Below are 24,633 nucleotides of genomic sequence, written 5' to 3'. Positions count from 1 at the left end.
TTTCTCATATTCAGCTATTAGGAAGTATTTATTTGTGGGGCTAGAGCGAGTGATAGGGCATTTGTCTTACAGGTTCAATCACTGGCACTACATATAGTTCTCTCTAAGATTAACCATACCTTCTGACTCACTGGATGAGGACTAGGAACTGGTCTTGGAGAAAAATCTTCATCTTCAACACCAGAGTCATGATCACTTATTGGCATTTTCCCTGGAGACAATTTTTGGGAAGACCTAAGAGTAGTGGGGAGACAAAAAGTCTTCAATAATCTAGTTCATTCATTCTTTCTTTTTTAAATGGAATAAAGTGCTTTAATATGCTACCAAAGTATCTAGATCTTTTATCCTGTTATCCAACAACCACAATTTATTTTATGTTTTAAGCCAAAGTTAGCTGTCCAGTGAAGCTGGTCCAGTCAGACTCACACTGAATGAACTATCTTCTTTTAGATTCATACTTAATGAAACTTCCCTCATTGCCTAATTTTGGTACATTTAAAAGTTATTCTGAATGTCAGAATAAATCAAGACTGTCACTGAGCCACCCTTTCCTGTCTGTGCCCTCTTAAGGCTGATGGTGCTTTCAGAGGTTAACACAGAAAGGTAAAGTAGTCTCCAAAAAACCCAGAGAGGAGATTGTACAAACTCCTCCTTGGATCCTGTCTGAAGCCACAGCTCTCCTCTCTGCCACCAACCCTCCCGCTCTTCCCACACCCTACCAAAAAAAAAAAACAAACAAAAAAAAACAAACAAACAAAAAAAAAAAAACAAAGAACATCACTGAGCATCTACTGAATAAACTTTACCTTGGGGAATTTATTAAAAATAAATAAGACACAGGACCAGCCATCAGAAAATTTACAATCTGGCAAGAAAATACACTCACTGTATCAAACAGTATATTTAAAAGAAAATCAATTAAGGAATTACATTTTTCTATGACTTTGTTATCTGTGATGGGAAAACATGGAAAAACTATCTAGGACACCCCCTCCCATTGACATTTAATTTGTCACAGTCATTGTTACAGGTGACATGGCCCAGGAGGACAAAGTCAAGTTTCAAGAGCTGAAAATAGTTTAAGACTGAAATTTAAAGTAAATGCATTAATAGGAAGGGTTATAGAAGAGCAATGAAGGGCCAGAAGCTAAGAGAGCTGAGACATTAGTGGCATCCTAGCCAATCTAAGGGAGTCCTAGCTTATCTCTCTAGCCGGAAGAACAAAAGAACCCTCAGCTAGGTCAGAAGATGTCCACAGAAAGGCCTCTACTCTGAACCCTGTCAGCTGGAAAGAACACAGTGGTATTTCTGTTCCACAGCCCTGCAAAGAAATAAACCAAATGTCTAAAAGATGTGTTAAAGCAGAAAGGTATGTAATAGTAAAGCAAAGTTCTCCCTTAAAAGAACAATATGGAGAATTCAGAATAAGAACCCAAGTACCTCTGTGCAAGTTAACATGACAAATAGAACTGGTGACCTGAAGAGGGTGAGGAGGTCACAGAATAAACATACTGCCAAAAACTAGATGCAAATGAAGAGCAAATGGCAGTATGGACAGATAACAATCATATCATCCTGTATCACCAGAACTTTCTCAGAATTAGTACCCTTGACATTAGATATAACACCAGAGAAAAGAGTATTAGACAGTGAATTGGTGGAAGTTTGGATCCTCTATCCAGCTTCATTAAGTAGGAACTAAAAACAGGAATTAGGAGTGGGAGAGATAGTAGAGTAGTCAAGATGCTTGTCTTGCAGTACCCAGATTCATTTCCGGGCACCATATATGGTCCCCTTGGGATGACCAGCAGTGATCTCAGAACACAGAATCAGGAGCAAGCCCTCTAAAGTGTTGAGGAAAGTGGTACATGATACTGGGGACTGTACTTGGGGTCCTAAACATGCAAGACATATGCTCCAGCCTTTTGTGATATTTTTCCTGACTCAAATTATATTGTTTTAAGTTCAACAAATTTGTGGTAACTTATTTTAGCACCACAATAAACCAATGGTCATAATTTCCATTTTACAAGTGGGATACTTTAGTTTAAAAGCAGGGTTTGGACACACAAAAATATATCATTACCTGAATTCTCACCTACCATATCATGCACCATCTATAAACAATTGACATCTACTTGAAACTTATAGTAAATTTTTACCAGTATAATCAAGTGGTAAGGACAAATGAGTGAATGTTGCTAAAAGAAAAAAAATGCTATTTTCTCAGTAATCCAGAATGAAATTTTTATATTAGCTTGTTTTACATGAAAGATACTAAACACAAAGTATTAGAGGGGCCCAAAGACAGGTTAAAGTAATAGTCTGAAAGTAGAAAAAAAAATTATAAATCAACTGCTAAGGCAACTTAAAAGTGACAATAGTTTCTGAACTACAGAGTCAAAGAATAGAGAAGCATTATTTTTACTTTTGCTATGACAGAGATCAAGCAAACCAGAGACTTCACACATGTAAGGCATTCCTTTTACCAATAAAAAATACTACAAGAAAAAAAAAATAAAAAATACTACAAGACGCCTTAAAGTAACTCTGAGTTTAAATTGTTAATTTGGCAAGTATAACATAGGTTAATAGACCTCTCATTTAAAGTAAGAACAATTGCTTCTCGGCCTTTTGGCTAAGATCAAGTGTAAAGTGAGAACATTCAACATCCATCATTGGCCTATATATTCTATTCTATGCCTGCATTTGTTTTATTTAGGAGTTGGGTTTTTTTTAATGTTTTTATTTGTTTGTTTGGGGGCCACACCTGGCAATGTGCAGGGGCTACTGCCAGTGCACTGCTGCAGAGTGTTCCTGGAGGTGTTTTCAAGGCCATGCAGGGCTAGGGATTGAACCAGCCTCCCACATGCAAAGTATGCACACTAGTCCTTTGAGCTATCTCCTTAGCTCCCTACATATAAATTCAGGCCAACAGATTCCAAGCACATTACTTGGCACACAAGAGAATGGGCAGGGTAGATAAAGGATGTGGAGGGTTGACTTTAAGCATCAACTTGATTAGGCCACAGTACTAGCTGAAACAGCTCATCAAAAATTAATGAAAGCAGGGAAGGGTGTTTGAGTACTGTATAACTGACATAATCCTGAGAACTTTGTAACCCTCCACATGGTGATTCAATAAAATTTAAATTAAAAAAAATTAATGAAAGTATTAATTAAGCACGCAATAGTAAAGTTACGTTACCTCTTAATTGGAAAATTCTTGGAAATTTTGTTGAAAAACTCTGTTTCGGCATTTTGGCTCTCGGCACTCAGTTCAAACTGGATTAGATTTTTGTCCGAAGGTTCAACGTTCTGAAATAAAGTCGGTATGTTGAGAATTGACTTCAACAAAAATGAAAAAAAAAAAAGTCATTTATAGGAAAAGTAGCTCTAAAACACTAGAGGAAGATTTCTGTAATTTTAATCTTCTTTTATTTTATTGGTTGTTGGGCCACATCCAACTGTGCTCAGAACCTACTCCTGGCTCAGCACTCAGGGATCACTCCTGGAGGGACTGAGGGGACCACATGGGATGAAAGGGATTGAACCTCGGTTAGCCACATATAAGACAAGCACCCTACCCACTGTACTATCACTCTAGCCCCATAATCTTCCTTTAAAAAAAATTTTTTTTATTGAGATATACTTGACATAACATTAATTTCAAGCGTACAAAAATTTGTTATCTGTATATAATATAATGTATATTTCTAAACCACTTTCACAGTCGTGCGACACATCATAAGACACTCCCTACTCATTTTCCATAATTACCACATCACATTTGATTGAAGGCAAAATGGCACTGATGCCGCCTGAACCCCTCACACTCTCCCGAACCGGCTCACCATCTCGCCTTAAAACAACATGCAGCTCAGCACACCAGGCATGGAACTCTACGCGTGATCCCTGCTGGAACTCTGCGTGATTCCTGATGGACATTGCTGGCTGTTTTGCAAGATTCAGACAGAATGGCGTTTGTGGGGCATGCAGAAACCACAGCGATGGCTGCAGCATCGCCACCTGCCCCAGTCAGGTCAAGTCACAGCGCCGTGGAACACAGAGCCATGATGGCAATGCATGTAGTGGCTCATCCACTGTGGGGTGCTGTCAGGTCACCAGGTGACCTGGGACTCGGCGCAGGTGTCTGACCTGGTACAGGCCCTCTGTGATAGGGTCTTGCTCTGCCAGCTGCTCAATAACCTCTGGGCACACTCCATCAACCTCAAGGAGATCAACCTCTGGCCACAGGTGCTGCCCAGAGACGCAGGCAGGTGCATGTTTGTCAGTGTGCAGATTGTTACAATATGCCAGTGAGCCAAAAGCTTACATTCGGTAGACTGGGACCACCTGTAAAGGCGATTAGAGGCCGCCCGAAAAGCCTCCGTCCCTCTCGAGAGCCCAGCAAGCTACCAAGAGTATTCCACCCCACACGGCAGAGCCTAGCAAGCTACCTGTGTCGTACTCAATATGCCCAGAACAGTAACAACAACGGTCCTCATTCCCCTGGTCCTGAAAGAGCCCCCAATATGCCATGGGGCTATACTAGCATGCGACAGGGACGAATGGAGGCGTTACTGGCGTCTGCTGAGCAAATCGATGAACAACGGGATGACAGTGATGATATAATGCAAAATGCTCACTACAATGATTTCTAATTAATATATTCATCATCATACAATTATGAATTATTTTAGTGATAAGAACTTTGAAGATCCATTCTAATAATTACTTTCAATATATAACACACTACCATAAATCGCAGTCCATGCTACATATTTTTTTTCTTTATCCTGTAAGAATTAGAACAGACCTAACAACATAGCATGTATTTTCAGTCTGATGTTGACTGAATCCCCAGATGCGAAACCCATAGATACAGGGTGTCAATTGTGCTACTTTTTATTAAAGATTCTAAATTATATCAGTTTTATCTTTGTTTGACTTATTTTACTTAGCCCAAAGGCCCTCAAGATTTATTGTGTTGCATACAGTTAAGACTGTCTTTCGGCTGAATAATATTCTTTGTGTGTATACATAACGTGCATGTGTATGAATATATCTAATTTTATTACAGTTTAAATTATCGCAATTAAAAAAAATTTTTTTTTATTTTGGGGTCATACCCAGCAATGCTCAGGGGTTACTCCTGGCTCTGCACTCAGGAATTATTCCTGGCAGTGCTCGGAAAATATGTGGGATGCCAGGGATGGAACCCGGGTTGGCGATGTATAAGGAAAATGCCCTATCCCACTGTACTATCACTCTGGCCCCAAATTATTATAATTTTTTAAAAACTGAAGGTCTGGTATAATGCTTTATGTAGGAAAGCAGGGCTATTTTTCTAGCAGGATATACTTACTATTGCCTGTGTCACATTTTATAGCTGTCAAAATATTCCATTTATTTCCTTATTTGTTTTTTGGGCCATAGCTGGAGGTGCTGAGGCCTTATTCCTGGCAAGCCTGGGGGACCATATGGGGTGCTAGGGATAGAAGCCAAGTCAACTGTGTGCAAGGCAAATGCCCTACTCACTGTACTACCTCTCTGGTCCCGTTCTCAAGACATTTCAAACTTTATTATTGTTATGTCTACTAAGGTGATCGGTAAAAAGTGATCTGTGGTGTGACTACATTGTAACCATGACCATATAAGAAGGGAAGAGAAGCGAATAAATGTTATGTTCTTACCAAATGTACAATACTGAAATTGAGCCAATAAATAATCTACAATGGCTTTTAAGTTTTCAGTTGGAACACATCTCTCTCTTGAAATCCAAAGCTAGAAATAAACTTTGAGGAAGACATACTTTGAGGAAGGCATACTGAAATTTCGCTTAGATAGACCAAAAGTAAGCCTGGTGTTACCAAAAGTAACCAAAAATGTCAGTCAAGTTGTGAATGCATAGGACAAGTTCTTAAAGGACATTAAAAGTGCTACTCCAGTGAATATATGAATGATAGATAAGCAAAACAGACTTACTACTCATACAAAGTTTTAGTGGTCTAGACAAAAGATCAAACCAGTTACAACATTCCTCCCTCCCCAATTTTTTTTTCTTTTGGTGAAACAAGAATTTTTATCGAAACTTACTAAGACAGATGTGAGGGGAGAAAAACAGAGAAGTGTTCAAGAAAGAAAACCACATATTATCAATGTGCATGAAATAGCCTTAAGTGAGGAAAGATGTCCTGTAGGATCTTCCTCACTAGAGATGAGTTCACCTTTGGTTTCAAAGGACAGGGTCTCTGTTAGGAGATAATGTAGATGAGCACGAGTAGAAACCAGTGCTATTTAACATTCTAAAAACCTAAGGCCTTTAAATAAAGTTATGCTAACCCTATCTTAGCTGGCTCTGTGAGTACAGTAACAATGCCCAGATGAGGACTGTACATCTATTTACAACATAGCTAACTCAGCATTTTAGGCAGACTATAAAGACCTGTAACAGTAGGTTTATTTAAAAGATTCACCTAGCACTTACCCACCCCCAAGAACTCTGATGGAGATTACAATGAGATAAATATTTTCATGTCTGCTAATTCTTTCTGTAGCCTAGGGATCAGACTGTTATTTCAACTTTCAAGTCTTATTATGTAGAAATACATTTCCTGGGTCTGGAGAGATAATATAGAGGGTAGGGCACCCGCCTAGAATGTGGCCAAACCTGACATCCCACATGGTCCCTCAAGCACCGCAAGGACTAATTCCTTAGTGTGGAGTTAGGAGTGAAATGAAACCAAAGTGTTCTCCGAATGTTTTAAATGACACTATTATTTCAAGGATCTACTTTTCCATTTAAAAAACAAAACAAAAAACAAACTTAGATTTTTGTTTGCTATTTGGTGTCACACCTGGTGGTGCTGAGGTGGGTTGTCTATGTAGCTCAGTGTTTGGGGTACCACATGATGCCAGGAACTGGGTCTGAGGTTCCTCGATGCGAAACATGCTCTCTAGCCCACTAAACTATTGCCCCAGCCCCCTATACTATTTTAAAGTATATAATAATCTACTCTAAATGTTAAAATTACAGACACCAGTTTAATGCTATTCCAGTTTATCTTAAAAAATCAAGGAAAACACTAAAATCACAAGCTATCTCTCAATACAAAATAACAACATAAAAATTAATTTTAATCAATTAGTGTCTCACATGTGGCAGGTCCTGAATTTAATCCCCAGAACCACATAGTCCCCTGCTTGGAGAGGCTTTTGAGCACAGTGTTAGAGGTTGCTCCTAGCACTGCTGGTTATGCCCCATCACCAAAATTTAATTTACAAACAAAATTAACCACAAATGAAGTTAACTTTCAACAAGACTAAATACACACAGTTTAACAATTTATTATTTTAGGGGGTAAAGACTGCTGGTAAAGGCAAGATTGACATGCAACTCTAAATCATTAATGGGGGTATGGTGCCGCCAACAGGTCAGTCAACCTGTACCTACGGGAGAGTACATCAGCAGCCTGATGGTGACTTCAGGCTTTCTGACAAAAGAAAATTGCTGCTGGGCCTTTGGCCGGACCCCGACAACTTGGGACCAAGTTTTCCAAGAAATTAAACAGCCAAAAGTTAGGTATGTGGGAGCCATGTCCACAAACCACCTCCAGTTCAGCTACGCAAGCTCATTTATTGGCCTTATTTCAGAGATCCATAGATTAATCTCAAAAAAGATCAAAAACCACAATTAATCTTGGACTCGTGCATGGCTGAACAGACTGGGGTAAATTGGAGGGGAGCAGGTTGGCCTGTGCCTCCCCCAACAGCTGCTTGCTTCCACAATCCAAAATCGCCGCCATACCCCCCAACCTGACTCTACCGTATCAGGATGGATCTCAACAAGACATAATCTGCTGAAAATTCAGGTATGTGGGTTTTGTGACTGAGATCTCCAGGCTTTCAGAGTTGGGGTGGACTACCTCCCCCCACTTCCCAATACACATGGAAGCAATGGGAGTTACCCTCACGAACCAATTTCAGCACCACTGTGTAAACTCTATTACTGGCCTTCAGAGACCCATAAATAAATCTTGAAAGAGATCAAAAGCCAGAGACAAAGCAGCAAGTCCTAGAAGATAACACAGAGCTGGAAATCTCTCCAGGCCCTATACCGAGCCAATTTCACCAGGGCACCCTAGATGGAGCAGGTGCAGTCTCCCTGCCTACTCCAGATGGAATCCTGGCGACCAAGAGCTTCCACAAGGCAGGCCCAGGTGGGTTTGAACCCATGTGGGTTCAGGACTAAATCTTCATGCCTTGTGGCGGGAGAGGTGCCGGACTGTCCCTCCCTGGCTCCCCGCCCGCTTGTTGGCCTGGCTGTCACACCCACAATGTGCCTCCGGGTGCCATCTTAGGGTACCAACAGCCCTGGTCCAGAGAAGCCCAAATGAATCCCAAAATGGATTAGTGCCCATTTCTGTAGAAATTTCTGTAACCCATTTCTGGAACCCAACCATCTACAATCTAGGCTTCTAGAAGTGCACGGCTATGGCATCCGTGATATTAAAAATTAGCACTGTAGCACTGTCGTCCTGTTGTTCATCGATTTGCTCAAGTGGGCACCAGTAACATCTCCATTGTGAGACCTGTTGCTACTGTTTTTGGCATATCAAATTTGCCACAGGTAGCTTGCCAGGCTCTGCCATGCGGGAGGGATACTCTCGGTAAGTTGCCAGGCTCTCCGAGAGGGATGGAGGAATCGAACTTGGGTCGGCCTCATGCAAGGCAAACGCCCTAGCAAGGGACAATAAATGATCCAGTATCTGCCCCTAGCAGGCAGGCTTGAATGGTGGTGGGAAAATTCAAGCAAAAACATAATGTTCAAATGGAGAGAGAGAGTATTGGGGAAATTGTCTGCCATGGAGGCAGGGTGAAGACTGGGATGGTGGGGGCGGGTTATACTGGGGACACTGGTGGAGGGATGGGTGTTCGATCACTGTACGGCTGAATCTCAAATATGAAAGCTTTGTAACTGTATCTCATAGTGATTCAATTTAAAAAAATTAAAATAAATCATCATCAATGAAGTAGTACTCAAATCACTTACTTTGAAAAAACGTAATGTTTCCTTGCCTGTTAGAAGCTGGAACTGAAGGTCAGGAAACCTATCATCACAGTGCAGGCATTCATAAAACTCAGGATCCTTATGTGTCATAGAATACAGAACTATAATGAAATTTCCAGATTCTGAAAAAACTCTGAACAACAAAAAAGAATTAAAATTTATTGAGAATAACAGAAGCATATTCAACATAGTCCAAAGTACTCAAATTATGGCTCTTGGTCTTCTTAGTAAATAGTTCAACTCTTGGAAAAGAAATGAGGCTATAGGATTTTAGTTGTTGTTTTTGTTGGGGCATGATGGAGGAGTTATAGCCTTCTTAGAAGTATCTGGGGTCTGGGGGACCACTCCAGAAGATACTGGGCACTGCAGTACATGTCTGACAGTTCGTTGCTCAGCCCATGCCTGTTGGTACTGGGAACCACGAAGGCTACAGTCTGGTCCTCTGGGAGAATGGAGTATCAGGGATCACACTTCAGGCATACTAGGCACGTGGTCCAGATTGTTGAGTTATTCCTTAGCCCTACTCTTTTTTGGGGGTAAGGGGGGTGGAAGCCAGGGTTTTAGGGCCATACTGGTGATGCTCAGCAGTTACTCCAAGCTCTATACTCAGGAATTACTCCTGTCAGTGCTTGGGGACCATATGGAATGCTGGGGATCAAAACCAGGTAGGCCACAAGCAAGGCAAGCATCCTACCTGCTGCACTATCTTATCTCTCTGGCCCCCATTCTGCTGTTTCAGCAGTTTGTTGAAATAGTTTCTTCACTAAGTAGGTATCTCTACTCTGTGGGTCTACTGTTTTAACTTTTTCCAAATTCCACACAACCTTTGGCTACCATAGCTTTATAGTAAATTTTAAAATTCAGGTATGTAAACCTTTCAAATACTCCTTTTACAATTTTGTTTTATATTTTCTTTGGGGGGGAGGGGGAGGTATACCTGACTTTGCTCAGGGTTTGCTCGTTAACTCCTGTACTGAATTACCCAGAATTTTTCGGTTTTGTGTCATCATACCATGTAGGACACAGGGCTAACTTCTGGCTCTGTGCACAGGGATCATTCCAAGCAGTGCTTGGAAAGACCCTGTGTGGTGCTGGAGATTCAAACCAGGATAAGTCACATGAAATGAAACACCATATACATCTCTCAACTGTTCTTTTCAATAACTTAATTGTATAATATAAAGATAAAATAAAGATAAAAATAAACCTTGACATTTCCATTAAATGACAAAGCTAAGTGGTAAACAGTGGTATCACATACAAAATAATAAGATTAAATTAGGAGTTAAGTTTCTTATTAGTTCTAATGCCGTAATTTAGTTCAGGAAGACTGATCATATTATTTGCCTTAAATGTTTCTTAAAATATTATTGTTGCATTGTGTTACTTGAAACATTTGTAACAAATTCAAGTCATCACACTGAAAACTAATTTTGTTTGCATTTTATTAATTAATTAATTTTGTTTCTGGTTTGGGGGCCATACCTGGTAATGTTCAGGGTTTACTCCTGATTTTGCACTCAGGGAAAACTATTGGCAGGGTCAGGGGACCATATGGGATACCGGGGATCAAACCCAGGTCCACTGTATGCAAAGGCAAATGCCCTGCCCTATACTATCTGGCCCTCTAATTTTTTTTTTTTATTACAGGGACTTGAGGCCCATTCCCCTGACCCTGAATGCGACAAGGACAAATGGAGACATTACTGGCACCCACTCGAGCAAATTGATGAACAACAGGACAACAGTGATACAGGGATTATGCCTGACCATGCTTATACTATCAGGTAGTACACAGAGAGCAAACTTACAGCCCAGCACTTGCTAGGAATGTGCTCTGGCACTTGAGCTATTTCCCAGTGCTTCTTCATTTGTAAAATAGTATACCTGAGTAGATACAATCTAATATTTTCTCACACTGCTGCAAAATTTTATCTTCTATATTATAGTTCTATGGTTAGAGAAATTAACTCCTTCCTATTTCTAAATATAGTGACACCTCACCTTTTTTGTCTGATTATATTCAAATTTAATAGAAAAATTTTCTTAATTTGCTTGGTTTTCTGATATAGGAATATTCTAAAAGGCTAAGATACTTAATCAATTCTAAACGAGTACAATAAAGTATTAAAGGAGAAAAAATAAAAATAAAATACAGAATAAAACTTCACTTGCCTGTCCTGAATAGAAGAACTGAACATGTAGCGCAAGCAGCAAGCCCATACTTGAGGACTATAGATATGTATTATTCCCGACAACCAACTTCAAGAAAAAAGATAAATGAAAAACTATAGTCATTCACAAACCAATACTTTATATTATATTCTTTCTAAGGTAATATGGCAAAGACTTTTGGCATTCATCAGCAACAAAGGAAGAAACTAAGGAATGAAGGGAGGGAGGGAGGGAGGGAAAGAAGGAAGGAAGGAAGGAAGGAGGAAAGGATTTTAAATAGTATTATGCTGAGCCCTGAAGACAGGAGTACTTGCCCCTTTTTGCAAGGGGGTATGTAACCCAAGAAGTACCTTGGGGGGGCTGGAGCAATAGCACAGCGGGTAGGGCGTTTGCCTTGCACGCGGCCAACCCGGGTTCGATTCCCAGCATCCCATATGGTCCCCTGAGCACCGCCAGGAGTCATTCCTGAGTGCATGAGCCAGGAGTAACCCCTGTGCATCGCCAGGTGTGACCCAAAAAGCAAAAAAAAAAAAAAAAGAAGTACCTTGGGGACGTGGTGGACCCTTCTGGCTATTCTCTGCTGAGCCCTCGATTCTGAGAGGGCCTGAGGATGCAGTGTTGCTGGGAGACCATGTGGTGTCAGGGATCAAACTAAGGTTGGATACATATATGGCAAGCATCTATCCTCTGTACTATATTTTGGGCCTCTTTTTAAGGATGCCTTAAAAAGGGAGATGGTTCAAAGGGCTGAGGCACATGCTTTACATGCAGGAAGCCCAGGTTGAAAGTTTAGCACTCCCCAGAGCACAAAGCAGGAAATAGCTCCCAAGCACTATCAGGTATGGCTCTCCCGCCTAAAAAAAAAAAAAAAAAATCAAAGGGACCAAAGATTAGTACAGTCAGTAGATCATTTGCCTTGCATATGGCTGACAAATGTTCAATCCCCAGCACCCTACATGGTCCCCAACCCCTGCTTAGAAAGAAGCCCTGAGCATTGAAGGTATATCTCCAAAACCAAAAATATAAAAACAACTAAAATACAAAAAGAAGGAAAACATAAAAAGATGGCTGAAGAGATATTACAGCAGGTAAGATGCTTACCTTGTATGCAATGCGCCTAACCCAGGTTCAATGCTAGTACCCCATAGCACCACCACGAGCGATCCCTAAGTGCAGTCAGGAGAAACCCCTGAGTATTGCTAGGTTTCTCCTGCACTCTTCACTCAAAAACAACACAAAAATATAAAAAGAGGGGCTGGAGCGATAGCACAGAGGGTAGGGCGTTTGCCTTGCACGCGGCCGACCCGGGTTTGATTGCCAGCATCCCATATGGTCCCCTGAGCACTGCCAGGGATAATTCCTGAGTGCAGAGCCAGGAGTAACCCCTGTGCAGAGCCAGGTGTGACCCAAAAAGCAAAAAAAATATATATATATATATATATATATGTGTGTGTGTGTGTGTGTGTGTGTGTGTATAAAGAAAACAAGAGTTCCCTCAAGAATAGGAGATCCTGATGGATAAAGAATGAGGACTTGGGGCTGGAGCAATAGCTCAGCGGGTAGGGTATTTGCCTTGCACACGGCCGAACCAGGTTCAATTCCCAGCATCCCATATGGTCCCCGAGCACTGCCAAGAGTAATTCCTGAGTGCAGGAGCCAGGAGTTAACCCCTGTGCATCGCCGGGTATGACCCAAAAAGGAATGAGGAGTCTAGGGTTTCAACTTAGATTAAGAAAAATTCAATTTTTTGTTTCATAAACTACAGTGTCTTTGAACGTCAAATTTAAATTTGTTTTAACCGATTCTGCTATTAAAATAAGCTCAGGATGGACTGGTGCATTAGTACAGAAGGTAGGATGCTTGCCTTGCATGTAGCAGATCCAGATTTGATCCATGGCATCCATGTGGTTCTGGTGCCAAGCCCTGCATAGGAATGATCCCCCAAAAAAGAGGCAGGAGGAAGCCCTAAGTACAGAAGATGTGTGCCCAAAAACCAAAATATAACCCCAAGAATCACTGGCCTTTGTTGCTATATAAGATAATCGAAGTAATACATATTCATGCCACAACTGATTGACATGCTTATATATAAATGTAAGTAAAGATTACCATAAATAACGCAACACTTACATTCCCACTAATGGTAGAGAAGAAACTTTGGGATCAGATTCCAGCAAAAGTAACAACTTGCGAGTTTCATCCATGGTAAGATATCTAAGGGGAAGGTATGCATATAAAAACAAGTCAAAGTGTGTTCTTTTTACTTGAGCAAGATAATGAGTGTCGCAGCAGCATATTCTGGGCTGTGGAGATGGTTCAGATGAATGTTTTAATTCACACCCTGTATAAAATAGGTGAAGGCATGGAACAAGATTTCAGTAAGACGAAGAGGTTTACACTATTCATTATCTTAATGTTTCAATTTATTAAAATGGCCACTGGTTCTACAGAGGTAACTCAGAGGGCTGGAGCACACGCTTTGCACGAGAGACTCAGGTTTAATACCCAATACCATATGCCTCTCACCCCCACACAGGCTAAGCCGAGCCCTGAGCACTCTAGAATGTGGCCCCATAAAAACAAATAAAATTGCCACATAAGTGTACAGTCTTCTAAAAAAAGCTTTTGATTTATCTTCAGGAGCTCTTAGAAGTGGAAGAGGGGCTGCAGTGATAGTACAGCAAGTAGGGAATTTGCCTTTCACACAGCTGACTGGGGTTCGATCACCAGCATCCCCAAGTCTACCAGGAGTGATTCCCAAGTGCAGAGCCCTGAGACAGCTGAGTGTGGTCCCAAAATTTGAAAAACAGAACCTAAATAAGTGGAAGTACAGGGGCTGAAGAGAGGGCTCAAAGAAGCAGAGCTCAGACCTAACACTTACAAGGCCCTGAGCTGAGCCCTAGACCACATGCCACACTGCAGCTCTACCAGGTGTGGAATGGGCATGGCTTTGGTGGCCCTCAGCTCCCACCATGCCAAGCCTCACTAGAAATGGCTCACAGGTTCCCCAACTTCTGACTGTGGTGAGCCCTATTTTTAAGAAAAAATGAAGAGTGAAAAGCTAAGAAAAACCAAAGAGCTCATACAATGAGAAGGACTTAACTCATACTGTTTATTTTGAAAGTGAAGATTGAGATAAAAAAGGAATCAACTGAAGCGGGAAAAGGCAATAAGATCAGCTCCTAAGCACAGTCCTACTAATACCTGATTTTAGCTCAGTGAGAACCTTTTTGGTCTTCCAATCTCCAAAATATGAGAGTAAACATTTGTTTTTCCCACAAAAAAAAAAATTATCAACTTTTAAATAGTAAGTTTTGTTCCAAAGGGGTCAATTTATTTTAATCAAAGTATTAAAAATCAGTCTTGTCTACTAGTTTTATCTAGTCACCTGGATGCTTGAGGCTTTATTTTAATGTTCCATTCAATTAATGTTTCATTCAAATTCATTATTTTAGAATATGCCAGCACCTTTTCCTTCGTGCCATTCAAACACAAAGGTCAGCATGTAAGACTCAAAAATGCTAGAGAAATACTACAGCAAGCAGGGAACCTGTCTTGCATGTGCCAATCCAGGTTTGATCCTATGACTGCCTAAGGTCTATGAGCAAAAGTGATCCTTGAGAAGATATGGCCCCAAAACAAAAAACAAACAAAAGACTCGATCTAAGCTCTATTTTACTATTTCAGAGACCCACAGAAAACCCCAATATTCTCTTTTTCATATCCTCTTCTAAAGAGGCATTTTTCAGAGGATGAAACTTGGAAGCGAATATGCCCTGGCAAGCATTTTCGGCTCTAGAGACCGAACAGGAACTAGGGTGGAGTCAGCAGGAAAGGAAGCCAGAAGAAACTGCATACACTCTAAAGCAGAGAGAGCCTACATTGTCTAAAGTGGTTCAGTAAACAATGGATAAAGACAGCGGATAAGGAGGCAGGTCCCTGAGGCAGGTCCCGCTGATGAACAGAACCAGCACTCAATGCAGTTTGGTCTGCATTCCCTAAGGCAATTCTAAGTGGTCAAAAAAGGCAGCAAAGGCTAAGGCTCCAAGTCTATGAGGAAACTCCACCCACAAATGTTTAACAATTTGGTATGCAAAAGCATTATCCAGTGCTATAAATTTTTATTTAATTACCTCCTTTTATCTGCAATGCTCATTGTTCACAATTAAAATTGCCTACATACTATAAATAAATTCTTCAGCTCCTGTTAGGCTCAAAGTCAGAAAAAAAAAAAAGGACAAAGACCTAGACCGAGGGAAAATATGACAGAATATAACCAATTTCAATATAATTTTATGCTACTTTTTCTTGGGGTGGACACAACTTCTAAAGAAGAAAATTTTATATATATATATATATATTTACCATTTTACTAATTTTTTATTTTATAAAGTAGTTCACAATATTTGATTACATTTAATATTCAAACACCAATCCCACCACCATGACACCTTCCCACCACCATATTTCGGGTGTTCCCATGCCAAACCCAATCCCTGCTCCAGAGCAGAACTGAAACAATATAATATTTCCTTCTAAGGTTGGTTACCTCCTACTTTGAATCCCATCAAATGTGGTGCGGTATTCTTGGACTATGGGTAGGGTGTGTCCTATGAAGTTTTGCATGGCCACTAATGCGGTCACACCCATCCAGGGAAATGTTCACTCCTGGGCGAGGCTCAGCCCAAGAATGTGGGGAGCAGCCATGAGCAGGGCAGCAGTTGAGTTCTGGAGGTTTTTGGCTGCCGGGGCTGGGTCCCTTGGAGTGGGGAGGGGGTCCTCTGGGGTGCCCAAGACAGGTTGTAAAAAGAAGAAAATTATATTGACTAAAAATAAATACTTTCATTTTTCACTTTTCCTGGTTATCTTACCAATGTAGATTTCTGGTATGCAACTGAATGCATAATTCTTTCATGTTATGATGAGAATATACTCATGCAACTATTATTTTAAGTATTGGATTAATGGATTGAAAGATAACAATCGTTTACTTACCCATGCTTATAGGTACCTTGAACTTGAGAAATATTCAGCTCGCTGCCCAAGTTCCTTGCCAGAGCTGTTGGAATAATGGGGATAGGCTTGACAGGTGTGCATCTGAAGCCATTTGCGATAGTCACTGCTGCACAATTCAAGTCATACTCCACACAGTCCAAACTCTCTGCCACAGTGATATGTGCTCTTAGGGAAAGCAGTTTACCACAGTCCAAGGAATCTTTGCTACACACATGGTGCTGCAGAGCCTGAGGAGTCAATAGCACACATTTATTTTACTTTTTGGGTCACACCTGACGATGCTCAGGGGTTACTCCTGGCTCTGCACTCAGGAATTACTCCTGGCAGTGCTCAGGGAACCATATGGGATGCTGGGAATCGAACCCAGGTCAGCCGCATGCAAGGCAAACGCCCTACGTGCTGTGCTATCGCTCCAGCCCCTCACACATTTATTTTAAAACTTGGAAACTGGTTCATTGCTCTAAAGTTTTTTTGTTGGTGCATAACTCAAAAATTCAAATGTTTTGGGGTGGGAGAGGAAGCATGGGAGGGAAGGTGCACTACTTGCTCTGCATGTGGCTGACCCAGGTTCAAACCCCAACACCCCATGTGATCCCCTAAACACCACCAGGAGTGATCCCTGAGCACAGAGGACATAAATAAATGTTTCTAATTTGCAACACTGAATCTTTCATTTCTTCCATGTGACCAACAGATGAAAGGAATAGGGCTGGAGCAATAGCACAGCGGGTAGGGAGTTTGCCTTGCACACGGCTGACCCGGGTTTGATTCCCAGCATCCCATATGGTCCCCTGAGCACCGCCAGGGGTGATTCCTGAGTGCAGAGCCAGGAGTAACTTCTGTGCATTGCCGGGTGTGACCCAAAAAGCAAAAAAAAAAAAAAAAAAAGATTAAAGGAATAATTAAATCCAAGCAAATAAAAGTTGTTATATCAAGCTCCATAGTACATTTCTAAGATGATGCTGTAGTACTTCAATTCTTATTGGGCAATGTCATTTTCTATAAAATTCAGAACATGCAGGAGGGAGTCGGGGAGAATGGATATTAACTTAAACTCAGCCTCAGGGAATCTGAAGTCCATTTCCCTTCGATTCTTTCTCTTTATTCCAAACCATTCTCCTTCCATAGTTGCTTATGCCCACGATGTTCTTCTAGTCTCACTGCCATCGCTCTACCACAGACTAATGCACCTCTTCATATAAGTACACTTCACTACTGCAATGGGTTAACTAAATTCTCTGATTTCAGTTGCATTTATCAGATTATCCCTGATTTAATAGTATTTCATTTTTCTAGAAACTCTCGGCATTTATATAGGCCCATACCACAAAGTACAAATTCCTTAGGCTGACAGACAAAATATATACATAAAATCTGGTCAAACTTTTACTTCATGAATCCAGCAAAAACCTGTATCCTAAATGTCACCTGAACACATTTTGCAGTCTCTTGGCCTCACTGTTTCCTCTTCTGAAATGCTACCCCTATGATCCAACACCTAGGATTCCTGCTCTTAGAAATCACATTTAATTGTATTTTAAGTTGATGGGCAATCAGAAGTTATACTTATTAAATATGGGTTTACTAGAATATAATAGTACATGGTTCGACACTCATGTTGAAGAATAATTATACCTGAAACTAATAGAATACTATATGCCAATTATGACTTTTTAAAAATCTGCCATATGGGTACCATGCTAAGTACAATAAGTCAGGTAGACAAAAACAAATACTTTGCTCATGTGTGGTCAATAAAGAAACAAAACAGACCATGTCCAGTGAAAACCAAACCCCAAAGACAGAACTGAGGTTACCAAAGGAGACTACAGGGAGCAGCAGAGAAGAGTGCTGTGGATAGCAGTGGGGTATGGTGAGGAACACTACCTTCAAACATAAACATTTTCAGCATGTAAACCAATGCTATCTCAATTTTTAAAAAAAGGAATAAAAAACCAATAAGAATCAAGTATCAATAAATCACACCTTAAAAGTTGAACTGAAGTCATCTGCATTATGAACTATTGTTTCTCTTGAACTCAGTCCTTGAATTTGAACTTTACATGGAATCACAAAGTCCCCAGGAAGAGAAGCAGTAGGCTTTCTTTCTAAACAGTCAGGCACTTCTCGACCAGGGTCAAAGCGATCTACTGTCAATGTCACACCTTCTTCATCTGAAGAACAAAAATAGTAATTATTACACAACTTGTTTGTTAAAATGTGATGTGATATACAGGGGGAAAATAAACCCTAATCAGTAGATCAGTAAACAAGTTCCATTATAACCATAAAATAACTTATTTTTACTAATAAACTTTATCATAAATCACTAAGCTTGAAACTCTATTATAACTATAAAAATAACTTTTTAAAATATATTACCTTCATCTACTGTGAAAGACCCAAGTAAAAAGCATGGCAAGTTGTTTTTATTCTGCTTTGCATGACGACAAGCAAGTCGGATGATCTTTTCAGTTACTATGAGTTTTGGTTTTCTGAAAAATAACAAGTCTTGTATAAATGTGGTGAGTCTAATATCCTAAAAGAACCTCCTTCGTTGAAATGTAGTCTAAAGAGTAATATGCATCTTTAAAAGTATACAGAGAAAGAGGGGCCAGAAAGTTGGCTCAAAGGGCTACATGCAGCACATGCTTTATGAATGACTGTTCCAGATTCTATGCCTAGCCTTGAATGGTGCCCTAGGGCCGCTGGGAATGACCCCACACACCATGGTAGCAGAAGCCCTGAGCATTGCTGGATATGGCCCCCAAACACACAAAACCAACATATATAAGCCAGAGAAATAGCAGACTAGGACCTGAATTTGAACGCTGGCACCACAAGGCATCCCGAGTACTGCTGAGGTAGACTGGTGCTTTTCAGTACTATTGGGCTGTAGCATTGAACCAGTAGGCCCAGTTGGTCAGGTATTGCCAAGATTGGCCCTGCAGCCTTCTCGAGCACTGCCTAGGAGACCAACCTCTATCTGAAAATAAACTGTACAGAAAGATCTCTATAGGGTCAAAAGTAAGGAATAGGAAAGGTTGCTTGTAAACCAAAATCGCCAGTAGTATTACTTCTCAAGACATTTGCTCAAATTTTATAAACCACAAGACTAAAGAAACTATGAGGCCGTGAGGCAGAAGAGATAGTACAGGAGATAAAGCAACATGATACGTGATGAAAAGCCTTCAAAGTTCTTAGTATATTTTGTCTTTTTTTAATTCCTATCATTTTTAGAATTTACAAATATTCTTACAAACCCATTTATAGAACATTTTAACCGCAAAATTAGTTACTTTTTTTTAAAGCATTAAAAACACAGATTTAAGAAGGAATAGAAGGGTTCATTTTGTCTGAGTGGAGCCTCCAAATAGGAAAAGAAAATTGATTAGAAACATGAAAATCAATTTTGCCTTATGCATCCTACTGATTCTATTTTATACTGATGTGATTCGAGGAAAGAAACTCCTTATACCTGCAGTTATTGAGATGTATGTAGATGAAATCTCCTATTGGGATTGGATTCCAGAGAGCACGTTTTGATGGAGGAAAGTGGAAAGGTACCATCCTGCTTGAAGGAAACCTTAAAAACATTTAACAAAAAACAAACAGTAGAAATTTTTAAGAAACAATTTAACCTTAAATGAGGAGCTTTCCAGACTACTTTTTGTAATTGTTAAAGAGCTGGACTATTGCTAAAAGTTAAAAAATTAATAAAAGCATGGGGCCATAAAGATATCTCACAATCCCTGTGGGAAATATAGGTTTGATACCCATATGTGCAACAAGGTCTTTCAAAGAACGTAGTTAACAAATTTTCAAAGAAAAATAGGTAGCTTAAGACAGAACAGAAGGGACAAAACTGAGTGAAGGAAATATGATAGCCTCTTCAGACTATGTTTCCCATTGTCTTCATCAAGAACATCTGTCACAAAGAAAAACAACAGCGAAATAGAAGTAATTATGGATGCAATTTAGTTTAGTAGGGGAAGAAGAAAATCACAACAGCATTAATTGTTCTTCCCTAGGGGCAAAGAGAACAAATGAACTGAACTGCCAAACAACTCAAGCCAGTCTACCTGTCCCCAAAACAGTGACATACTGACAGGTGGCAAACTCCCCCTTTCTATTCTGAGGAAAGGCTGAGGGACATTTATGGAAATTCAGTATGTTTAATATGATATGTTTCCCTTTAAAGAATTAGAGTTTAGAAGAGGGAAAGGATCCAACTGCTTTCCCATAACCAGGGAGTGAATTTTAGCCTAAGTGTTTGGGTACTATTCCCCATATTTAATAAAAGAATTTTCTGTGAAAAACAAGGGAATAAGGGATGAAGAGACTGACACTTTTATATACTGAGTGACTATTATGTACCAGATTCTTTAGCAATTTTATTTAAACCTACATAATAATCTCATTATGCCTGCTCTTTCAAGCCTGTGTTCTCCCTTGAACAAGTAATTCTCTTTTTCTGCTTTTTCCCATTCTGGAGAAGCCTGTGCTCTCCCTTGAACACATATGTATTCTGCTTTTTCTCCCCTCATGTCTTTCTAAGTAAATTTTGTTCAATAAAAACTATCTTAGGGCTGGAGTGATAGCACAGAGGGCAGGGCGTTTGCCTTGCACACGGCTGACCAGGGTTCAATCCTCGGCATCCCATAGGGTCACCCAAGCACTGCCAGGAATAATTCCTGAGTGCAGAGCCAGGAGTAAGCCCTGAGCAACATGGGGTGTAACCCAAAAGCAAAAAAAAAAAAAAAAAAATCTTGCTTCACATAATTATCTTTTTTTAGAGATTATTAGCCCTAATTTACATATTAACTTTTATTAAGTTCTCCTACCTAGTAATTAGTAGACCTGATATATCAACCCAGGTTTTTCTGATTTTAAAGATTATTGTTTTTCTTCTATTATAATATACTTTCCCAAATAACATGAAAAACTGAAAAAAAAAATTGAAAAATATTTCTATACCTGTTATTCACCTGGGCCCCTGCAAAAGGATATGCAGACTCCATGGTTGTTGGCGATGATTTATTCAAATCAAATGCACAATAACCTAAAGAAGCAAAGATAAATTAATGAGTAATAAAACAAAACCAAAAAACCCCCATGAAACCCCCATGATTTATTCATGTATTAACAAAATTATAGGCAAAATTAGTTCACTTACACAAAATGTCATCTTATGTACAGAAGATAAAATGCTTAGGAATTGTGATCATTTTTATGCTTTATAGTCATTTAATATATGAATGTTAAATGTCAAAAATCAGATGGGCCAGACACGTAATGCGATTTGGATAAGACCGCTGGACTAGAGCTGTTTATGACTGGATTCCATTGGACGTCAAAAGAACACCTGGCCACCACCTACGAGATGGTTAGACTTCATCAAGACCCTGAATGAACGTTTTGAGTCTCTTTGTGTTCCTGAAGCAAGCAGACACCCTTGGGCTACACTAGCACACAATAGGGATGGATGGAGACATTAATGGCACCTGCTCGAGCAAATCGATGAGCAGCAAGTGATAGTCATTTAACTACATATTAATATCAAGGACTAGAGAGATAGTAGAGCGTATAGGGTTGTTTGCTTTGCACGTGGCCAATCCAATTCTATCCCCAGCATCCCCATATGGTTCCCCTGAGCACCACCAGAAGTAATTCCTATGTGCAGTCAGGAGTAAGCCCTGAGCATTTTTGAGTGTGACCAAAACACACACACACACACACACACACTCTAAAACAGACACACACATACATACACATCAAAAGAGACACACACACACCAAAACAGACAGACTGACAAACAGACAGACACACACATGAACGCGCGCGTTCATGCACTTATTCTGGGAAGTAAAACCTACCAACTTATCCATTCATTTAGGAAAGCATAAAGATTTTTCCCAAGATTTTTTTTTTTGGTGGGGAGGAGAGGTGGTCATACCCAGTAGTAGTCAGAGTTTATTCTGATGGTGTTTGGGGCACTATATGTTGTGCCAGGGATGAAACAGGGATCAATCATGTGTAAGACAAGCATCTCACTTCCTCTACTATCTCTCCAGCATCCAAGATATTTTCGGGGGCCGATTTGATTCCCAGCATCCCATAAGATCACCTGAGCGCCGCCAGGAGTAATTCCTGAGTGTGCATGAGCCAGGAGTACTCCCTGTGCATAGCCAGCTGTGACCCAAAAAGCCAAAAAAAAAAAAAAAAAAAGTCCTTAAAGATATCTGGACTTCAACGCAGCTTCTACTCAGGCTTTGAATTCTGAAGTTTTTCTTGCCATGAATAACAGTACATAAACTGATAATAGTTCTTGCAAGTATATTGCAGCACTGTAGCACTGTCATCCCCTTGTTCATCTATTTGCTCGAGCGGGCACCAGTAACATCTCCATTGTGAGACTTATTGTTACTGTTTTTGGCATATCAAATATGCCACGGGTAGCTCGGCAGGCTCTGCCATGCGGGCGAGATACTCTCAGTAGCTTGTGGTGGGCTCTCTGAGAGGGACAGAGGAATTGAACCCGGGTCAGCCATGTGCAAGGCAAATGCCCTACCTGCTGTGCTATTGCAAGTATATATGGTGCTTTTTCTTCATTAAAGAGAAAAGTCTTAAATCCATATTTGGCTTTTTTTTTTTTTTTTGGTTTTGGGGGGCCACACTCAGCAGCTATGCTCATGTGCTCAGGATTTAACCCTAGCCCTATTTTCAGGGATCATGACTGACAGGGCTTAGGATATCATCTGAGGTGCTGGGGATCAAACCCAGGTTGGCTTGTATCTTTCCGGCTCCCTTGTTTCTTCTTTTATATACATTACACAAGTCAATTCATTTCTCATTTTAAAACAGTGCATAAGCGACTAATTACTTTGACTTAAGACACACAGATGGAATCAAAGCTGGGGCCAGAGATAAGTACAGAGGGGTGAAGATATCCACAGCCTGTCTTTCATGCAGTCAATCCCTGGTTGGCATAGGTTCCCTGGAGAATGGCCAGAAGTGATCCCTAAGCATTCATGGTCAAAAGTGAGCCTTAAATAATAAATTAAATAAATCAAAGCCAGTGACACTACAAACCACATTAACACACCTATTCCTAGAATTCTTGTCAAAAAAAGGCACCTAACTGCACCAAGACATCCTTACCTCATCTTCCTGCATATAAACTGTCCACAACCTTACTTCCTACATATAAATAATTTCGGCTCTCACCAGTTGTACTGTTAGAAGGGCAGTTCTACCAAAATTGGATCAAATTATTCTGCTTGAAAAATTGATAGCTATTCTTTATATATCAAGGATGTTCACAATCTAGTCGGATCTTATTATAACCTATCCTTTATCCATTCACTCTCCATCCCAAGCAAGGGGAACCAATGCTTGCAGTTCCTCGAGTTCTGAGTATGTTCTTGCTGTTGTTTGTTACCAGCAAGAACATACTCAGAGGCTGGGAGAGGCTGCAGTGGGGTTTTGCGGTTTCAGAGGTGGAACCCCTGAGCGTGGGGCATTCAGGAGCTACACCCGGGCCCCAAGACTGAGCATCTCTGCACAGGACAGTCCACCCTTTATTTGGCTTATGCCCTAGTAAAAACCTCGTTATCCTTGAGCACTCCACTGGCTTTCATCCTTAAACCATCTCTAGTCACCAAGATGCAGTTCCTACCGCCCGATTTCACACTTTGCTCAATTACTTCCAAGGAGACCACGAACTCCAAACAAAACCGCTTCCTTCCTAGGTAGCAGTCCGGGCTAGGCATGGGAGAAACGCCAGCGAGAGCTCGCAGGACTTCAGTCCTCGAGAAATGGTCACAGCCCGAGCAGCTTCCAAGGGCCCGTAAGCGACTGCAGACTTCTGTCACAGTCCTACAGACGATTCCAGGGAATCCGTGATCCCCTTAAGCACTGGTCTCCATCAGCCGCCCTTCGCGTTACAGCTCCCAGGTTCCGGGAGGGCCGAACGCTCCACCCCAGCCCCGCAGCAGCCCGAAGGCTGCCCACCTCCGGTCCCCGGGACCAGAAGCACAAGGCCCCACTCACCGCGACTTCAGCCGAACCGGCGTCTGTTGGCTGGGCCGGAACATAGGTTAGCTTCTAGGAGCGCCGCCGTCGCCAACTCCGCCCCACCTGCCGGACGTTGGGGTCGCGGGAAGCGAGGCGGCAAACACAACCTCGCGGAACCGAAGCCCGCGCCGCGCCCGCTGACTGGTCAGAAACCCGGCCTCTCAGCGAGCAGGGGCGGTGCTGGGGGCGCCACGCACAGCCGCCGTGACGTGATTGCTCCAGCCAATCATTGCCCCTTTAGGTCTTACTGTCGACCAATCGCCTGTCTCTCCGGAGAAGGGAGGGCGTGTCCG

At 41.0% G+C, this 24,633-nt stretch overlaps 1 protein-coding gene and 1 non-coding gene across 2 annotated transcripts in view; one reads left to right on the top strand and one right to left on the bottom strand.

Moving 5' to 3' along the window:
* Nucleotides 1-24,390, bottom strand: part of STIL (STIL centriolar assembly protein) — a 45,419-nt gene extending 21,029 nt beyond the window's left edge. The window contains exons 1-11 of the mRNA XM_055139510.1: nt 24,317-24,390; nt 21,242-21,326; nt 19,743-19,850; nt 18,647-18,759; nt 18,251-18,438; nt 16,244-16,491; nt 13,379-13,462; nt 11,249-11,335; nt 9,056-9,206; nt 3,209-3,318; nt 120-234 (exon numbers count right to left, since the gene is read on the bottom strand). Of these exons, the coding sequence (XP_054995485.1) occupies nt 120-234; nt 3,209-3,318; nt 9,056-9,206; nt 11,249-11,335; nt 13,379-13,462; nt 16,244-16,491; nt 18,251-18,438; nt 18,647-18,759; nt 19,743-19,850; nt 21,242-21,285 (1,248 nt within the window). The 5' untranslated portion in view covers nt 21,286-21,326; nt 24,317-24,390. The remainder of the gene's footprint in view (nt 1-119; nt 235-3,208; nt 3,319-9,055; nt 9,207-11,248; nt 11,336-13,378; nt 13,463-16,243; nt 16,492-18,250; nt 18,439-18,646; nt 18,760-19,742; nt 19,851-21,241; nt 21,327-24,316) is intronic.
* On the top strand, nt 558-677 carry LOC129405430 (small nucleolar RNA SNORA26). Its single transcript, XR_008630575.1, has one exon. It is a non-coding gene; the product is annotated as a small nucleolar RNA SNORA26 (small nucleolar RNA).
* Nucleotides 24,391-24,633: the final 243 nt, after the last annotated feature.

The sequence above is a fragment of the Sorex araneus genome, chromosome 5 (assembly GCF_027595985.1).
Source record: "Sorex araneus isolate mSorAra2 chromosome 5, mSorAra2.pri, whole genome shotgun sequence".
NCBI lineage: Eukaryota > Metazoa > Chordata > Mammalia > Eulipotyphla > Soricidae > Sorex > Sorex araneus.
The sequence above is the reverse complement of the archived record's forward strand: the minus strand, read 5'-3'. Positions and strand labels throughout refer to the sequence as shown.